The sequence below is a fragment of the Gregarina niphandrodes genome (genome assembly GCF_000223845.1).
Source record: "Gregarina niphandrodes unplaced genomic scaffold scaffold00006, whole genome shotgun sequence".
NCBI lineage: Eukaryota > Apicomplexa > Conoidasida > Eugregarinorida > Gregarinidae > Gregarina > Gregarina niphandrodes.
In genome coordinates this window covers 215,708-221,882 of record NW_011645777.1, presented here as the reverse complement: position 1 = coordinate 221,882, position 6,175 = coordinate 215,708, and the positions used below count along the sequence as shown (strand labels likewise).

The window sequence follows — 6,175 nt, the reverse complement described above, 5'->3', positions numbered from 1 at the left end:
ATGTGGTCACACTTCAATGTGCTAATGGTGTGTGTGTCCTGGGTCAATGTGTGTGTGTGTCCTGAAAAGTCAATCCTCAGGTTGGCACATCCGAATGCTATTCCACACACCTGAATGCGATGATAATAATGATGTTTAATTTTAGTGACTACTTGTTTAAGATTTTGTTGATAGGCGATTCTGGTGTTGGAAAGTCTTGTTTGTTATTACGATTTGCTGATGGCAATTATACGGATAGTTATATCTCTACGATAGGAGTAGATTTTAAGATTAAGACGATAATGTTGGAAGATAAAAAAGTGAAGTTACAAATTGTAAGTTGCAACCAAGAGTGTGTGCACGAGTTTGTGCACGAGTTTGTGCACGAGTTTGTGCACGAGTGTGTGCACGAGTTTGTGCACGAGTTTGTGCACGAGTGTGTGTATAACAGACGTATTTGTAGTGGGATACGGCGGGTCAAGAACGATTCAGAACCATCACATCGTCTTATTATCGAGGGGCCCAAGGAATCATAGTAGTATTTGATGTGACGGATCGTGATTCGTATGATCATGTTCGTCAATGGATGCATGAAATCGAACGATATGCCGGTGAAGAGGTGAATACTCTTCTGGTTGGTAATAAACGAGACCTTACAAGTGAACGTGCCGTCACTTATTCCGAAGGCGAAGATCTTGCCGCTAGTTATGGTATACGCTATGTTGAAACTTCAGCTCGTGAATGTACTAACGTCGAATCAGCCTTTACCATCATGGCCGCAGAAATCAAAAGCAGATTTCAAGTTGCAGCAACAACCAGCCAACCCAGGAACAACCCAATTGCGCTATCAGCGGCAGGCAAACCCGTCAAAGAAAACAAGTAAAACACACAACACAACATAGCACGCGCTTGCAAACATAATTAATTGCCTCCATAGCTGCTGCGGATTGATGTGATATTGAATGGTGTTTTTAAACCGTATTGAACCTGTTTGTCTGCGCCCGTCGGCACAGTGTCGTGTGAGGATGGGATGGGGCGGTTTTGAGTGGGACAAGAAATTCCTTTGCAGTGTTGGGAGAATGTTTCGAGGAGAGACTAACTGAAGGCTGGTCCATCACGACGATGCTAGGATGGCTTGAAGGATGATGATAGGGAGAGAACTGAAGGCGAGTGGAGTTGAACCCGGAAAAAAGATACAAACTTATTTGGCGCTATCTTTGCTGCGTGGCCGTTGTGTCGCCCGAGGGAGGCTTCCTTAGGCACAGTAGTTACACGACTCAGAGAAGGGTATTATACACCCAGTCGAATTAATCATGAGGATATGAGATGAGTCAGCACCTCCCCCTAGCTCGGACGCTTTCGGTTTTCGGTTCGACACAACATACATTAACTTTTCAGCAATTGAGAGAATTTTTGGGGTCGAATGAAGTTACATATCGATCGGAAATCTGCAAGTGAATCCCATGTGCTGGGTCCGGCTATGCTGGGTCGCTTTGTAGTGCCTGTGATATTCAACAAACATCTACTAGACCTATGTTGTGTTCATGATTGGTTGGATCGACCGAGATGGAGATCCGACGATTTGTATGAGTTTGAGCACGAGATGTACGTGCTATCAGATCTGGGGAGTGAGTTGAAGTATGCCAATACGGGGTACTGTGTTGTATTAGGAGGTCAGGTTATTGATGCACCGGATAGTGACCCATCAGAGCAGGATGATGATCACCCATCAAGACAAGATAATGATTACCCATCATGGCAGGATGATTTCATCAAGCTGCTGTACAAGAGTCCAACAGTTCGGAGTTGCCTAGCGACAGTCATTACCGACTTGGCGAAACGTGCTGAGAAGATGGTTGGCGGTCCTCTTAGATACAGGCAGGTGAGAGACGTCCTTGCAGCAATAAACCGCTATCGTTATGATGATCGCGACATTGAGTTCGATTGTGCCCGAGAAATATCGTTCGATCGTTGGGACGAATGTCGCGGAAACCTCACAGAGCTGGCAGCGAGCTACAACTGCTTTCACGTAGTGGAAGAAGATGGTGCCACTGTGCAGTTTCCAGCTTCACACCTCACATGCCGGCCTTCAAAACTATTGGGGGAAGCTGCCAAAAAGATGGTCGCCGGACTGACCCGATGAGTGGCGTGGTCAGCTCATCCGACCGCCTGGTTGTGCTTGGCATTTTTAGTTGGGCAAACTGGCTCACTCTGTTGGGTCACAACTATCGTGCTTTATTACTGTACATGATGAAGAATGGAATAAGCTGGAGTAAGAGTGGAGAGTGGAAGAGTGGAGTAAGCTGTTCATACTCCGACTGTGATGGGGAGCACATTAAGAATTGCAGTTCCGTTACGTTCCGCGTATAGACATCGCCTTGGGAGTGAACTTTCCTTGGGAGTGGGCAAGCAAGCAGTCAGAGAACTCATGATGTTTCCGTTTGTCAGGCGGGTGGATGTATTAAAAATTAGGTGATGAAGTGTAATGTTTGTGCGGAAGGGGAGAGGATGGTAGTCTTTGCTGAGCTGGCTCGGTTTGTGATACCAGTCGTATTCGACAGGCATGTATTAGACCTAGTCTCTATTGCTGAAACATTGGATAGTTATTCTTTGTCTCGTGATTTGAGCGTGCTGTGGTTCGTAGCCAGCGAATTGAGGAGTGACCAGACGGGCTTATGTGTTGTGTTGGGGGGTGATGTCTTTGAGGAGGAATATGGCTCGTCTAGTGATAGTGAGAAGGGCCGCTGCAGTGAGAAGGGGGTTGAGAATTTATCATTCATCGAGCTGCTTATGAAAGAACCTGAACTTCAGGAATGTTTGATGACACTCGTTACGGACTTGGCAAAACGTGCGGAGAGCTTGGTTGGTGGTGAGATTAAACTCAGACAGTTTAAGGACGTTCTGCAAGCACTAAATGGTTACCGCTATCACAGCAATAAATCCAAGTACGACCTTACCCGCGAAATAGCTTTCGATCATGAAGAGGAAAACTGCTCAAGCCTCGAGGCACTGGCAGCCAGCTACCGATGCATGCACAGGTATACAAAAGGTGATACAACTGTTTTGTTCCCAGCTTCACATACAACCTGCCAAATGATGAAGCTGCCAAAGGACGCCGCTAAACGCTTAGAAAACCGGATTAGAGACAAACACTGCTGAACAAACAGTACCACCCTATTTTTGTTTATGAAACCATCACTTCACCCGGTATTCATCTTCACCCGTTCTCATCTTCACCCGTTCTCATCTTCACCCGTTCTCATCTTCACCCGCCCTACTTACTCACTCACTTGGGGAACTTCGGCAAATTTGCCTTAGGGAACTTCGGCAAATTTGCGCAGTCGTTAAAATAATCATTCTAAAGGGGAAGAAGGACAGTCCTTCGTGGGTCAGTTTTAAAATCTTGCGAATGTGTCTGATATGTTCCGCTGTGTGTCATCGAACCAGATCGGCCCGCAAGCTTTACGATCTCGCCAGTCGATTTTTCACCGTCGTGGTCGAGAGCCATACCAGCAGTGAACCAGCCGTCGTTCGTTCGCTTCTCCGAGTGGCCGAGTGGCTGACTGGCCAAAGGCTGACTGGCCAAAGGCTGACTGGCCAAAGGCTGACTGGCCAAAGGCTGACTGGCCAAAGGCTGACTGGGCACGTCTGGTTTATAGCACAGCTTCATCCGGCCAGTGCTTGCAGCACGCATTAGGGGACTTGGTCGTACTGGTGTGAGATTGAACTCCGTGCCTTGTGCTAGTCGAGTCGCCTGAGTCCCAAGTCGAGTCCGTCCCCCAGCTAGAGGTTGTTCCGGCTTCCGGGGCTGCAGACTGTTGGAAGGGTTTTGATTGTTTGAAAGCAAAACACCGTCCTGCGTCCTGTGCGGGCCTGCGCGCCTGCTCTCTAGCCAGAGCCCGTCGTTGGCGAACTGACCGCTGTATGACATCTCACGAGGCCTACCTGTAAGAGGCCTAGCTGTTGTAAGAGGCCTAACCGTCAGAGGGCCAGTCGTGAGAGACTTGGTTGTGACAGGCCCAGTCGCAACGGACCTGGTTGTGACAGGCCCAGACCTGGTTGTGACAGGCCCAGACCTGGTTGTGACAGGCCCAGGCTTGGTTGTGACAGGCTCAGGCTTGGTTGTGACAGGCCCAGTCGTAAGAGGCTTAGCTGTCAGAGACTTAGCTGTAGGAGGCCCAGTCGTGAGGAGCCCAGTCGTGAGAGCCCCAGGACGGATGGTCAAAACCCCGGCCTTGGTAGTACTGTCGATACGTGAGGACACCAAGTTGGTCGGCGCAGCCGGTGTGGAAGAGGGTCGGGTAGTCAGTACGGCCGGCCTGGAGGCAGACGCAGAGAAGGTCCGGGGGATCGACGTAGGGTGTGCGCAGGAACCACTGTTCGGGGGTGCACCTTTCAGGACCTTCCCATCATGGACCGTTCCATCATGGACCGTTCCGTCGTGGACCGTTCCGTCATGGACCGTTCCGTCATGGACCGTTCCGTTATGGACCGTTCCATCATGCACAGTGATGGCAACCACGGGATTCGAACCATCGCTGGGGATGCTGATTGTGATCATGGTGTCCCGTCTAGGACTGATTCCAGCTTCCCTTGTCAGGCTGCCGCCTGCAGGACCCCGGAGCGTTGTGTACTCCCTGCGTTCCGTGTACTCCCGGCCGCTCCGGTCATCTCTGAGTGTTACGCTGACACTACTGTCCTGCAAATACGGCATCACTTCCGATCCCACCTCCGATCTCGCCTCTGATCTCACCTCTGATCTCACCTCCGATCTCGCCTCCGATCTCGCCTCCGGTCTCACATCCGGCCTCACCTCCGGCCTCACCTCCGATGTCGGCCTTGCCTCGTGGCGGGTCCAAGTCTGGAGGGGTGCCTGCTTGTTGTCAGTCGCCGGTTGTGCGGGCTCGGACTCACGACCGAGCGCGATGCGAGAAAACCGCGCTAACGGCGAAGGCGCCGGGGCCACCGACTGGGAGCAGACACTCCGGTGCTCCGACACACGATCCAGACTTAGCCGCGCTTTCACACCCGCCTCGTCGCGGCTGTAGCTTTTGCTCTTCATCTCTCCCGCGTACCTGGATGCTGGAGCCGACTTAGGTTCTCCCACGTACTTCACCTCTCTAACCGACTTGGAGTCTCCCACGTACTTTATCTCTCCGGCGCACATGGGCTCTTCTCCCACGTAATTAATCTCCCCAGCCGACTTGGGCACGTACTTGATGTCGCCCGAGGACTTGATCTCTTTGGGCCGGTAACTCCCTGCCGAGATAGCCTCCGTAGGAACACGCCGACTGCCCGAGAAGGGCCGTTGTACAGCCATCAATCGCTCCGCGCTCCCAGGCATCTTCTCAGCCGATCGGAAAGACCCCGCGGCTTCCAGAGACCTGGGCGCAGCGAACTGCGGCCTAGTCGAAAGGGGCCTTCCATCCGGCTCGGGAACCCTCGACTCTGCACTCCTCAGCTCTTGCACGACGGCGGCCTGAGGCTTCGTTGCCTCATACACCCTGCGCACTTGCTCATACGCATTCGTCTTTTCGCTCACACTCGTCGATGCGTAGACTTTCGTCGGCTCATAAACCCCAGCCGGTTCACAGGTCTTAGCCGATTCGTGAACCTTAGTCGGTTCATACACTTTACTCGAGTCACAGCTCCTGCTTGGCTCAGCATACACGCTCGTTGCATTCAACGGCTCGTAGAGCTTCACGGGTTCGTAGACCACCACTGAGTCGTACACCTTCACTGAGTCACACACCTTCTGGGAGTCACACACCTTCTGGGAGTCACACACCTTCTGGGAGTCACAGACCTTCACGGCCTCGTAGACCTCCGCTATGGCGTCGTAGGCTGTACCGGGCTTGTATGCCTGCATAAGTTCTTGCGTCCCCATCGTGTAAGCTGATGTAAACTCAGTCGTTTTGTACTCGGTGGTCGTTGGGGACTTCGTCGTTGGGTACTCGGTAGTCTGGTACACGGTCGTTGGGTACTCGGTCGCCGAGTACACGGTCGTTGGGTACTTCGTCTCTTGGTACTGGGAGGCCGTTCTAGAATCGGTTGTTGGGTACTCGGTTGTTGGGTACTCGGTTGTTGGGTACTCGGTTGTTGGGTACTTCGTCGCTTGGTACTGGTGGTCGTTCTAGAATCTGTCGTCTGGTACACGGTTGTTGTGTGCTCGGTCGCCGGGTACACGGTCGTTGGG

At 51.8% G+C, this 6,175-nt stretch overlaps 5 protein-coding genes across 5 annotated transcripts; 3 read left to right on the top strand and 2 right to left on the bottom strand.

Moving 5' to 3' along the window:
* Window positions 1–128: 128 nt before the first annotated feature.
* GNI_045210 (small GTPase family Rab subfamily protein) lies at window positions 129–862 on the top strand (the record flags this gene model as incomplete). Its single annotated transcript, XM_011131279.1, has 2 exons — window positions 129–314; window positions 443–862. 2 exons carry the CDS (start codon window positions 129–131, stop codon window positions 860–862), a joined length of 606 nt encoding a protein of 201 aa, XP_011129581.1.
* A 540-nt stretch (window positions 863–1,402) lies between these two features.
* GNI_045200 (hypothetical protein) lies at window positions 1,403–2,122 on the top strand (the record flags this gene model as incomplete). The annotated part of the gene is made up of 1 exon (XM_011131278.1): window positions 1,403–2,122. The coding sequence occupies one exon, from the start codon at window positions 1,403–1,405 to the stop codon at window positions 2,120–2,122; it is 720 nt and encodes a 239-aa protein (XP_011129580.1).
* A 332-nt stretch (window positions 2,123–2,454) lies between these two features.
* GNI_045190 (hypothetical protein) lies at window positions 2,455–3,138 on the top strand (the record flags this gene model as incomplete). The annotated part of the gene is made up of 1 exon (XM_011131277.1): window positions 2,455–3,138. One exon carries the CDS (start codon window positions 2,455–2,457, stop codon window positions 3,136–3,138), a length of 684 nt encoding a protein of 227 aa, XP_011129579.1.
* A 1,004-nt stretch (window positions 3,139–4,142) lies between these two features.
* GNI_045180 (hypothetical protein) lies at window positions 4,143–5,848 on the bottom strand (the record flags this gene model as incomplete). The annotated part of the gene is made up of 2 exons (XM_011131276.1): window positions 4,143–4,223; window positions 4,487–5,848. The coding sequence occupies 2 exons, from the start codon at window positions 5,846–5,848 to the stop codon at window positions 4,143–4,145; spliced, it is 1,443 nt and encodes a 480-aa protein (XP_011129578.1).
* Window positions 5,849–5,885: 37 nt separating this feature from the next.
* On the bottom strand, window positions 5,886–6,020 carry GNI_045170 (hypothetical protein; the record flags this gene model as incomplete). Its single annotated transcript, XM_011131275.1, has 1 exon — window positions 5,886–6,020. A coding segment is annotated over one exon (135 nt), but the record flags the coding sequence as incomplete, so codon positions are not given.
* Between the last annotated feature and the right edge of the window lie 155 nt (window positions 6,021–6,175).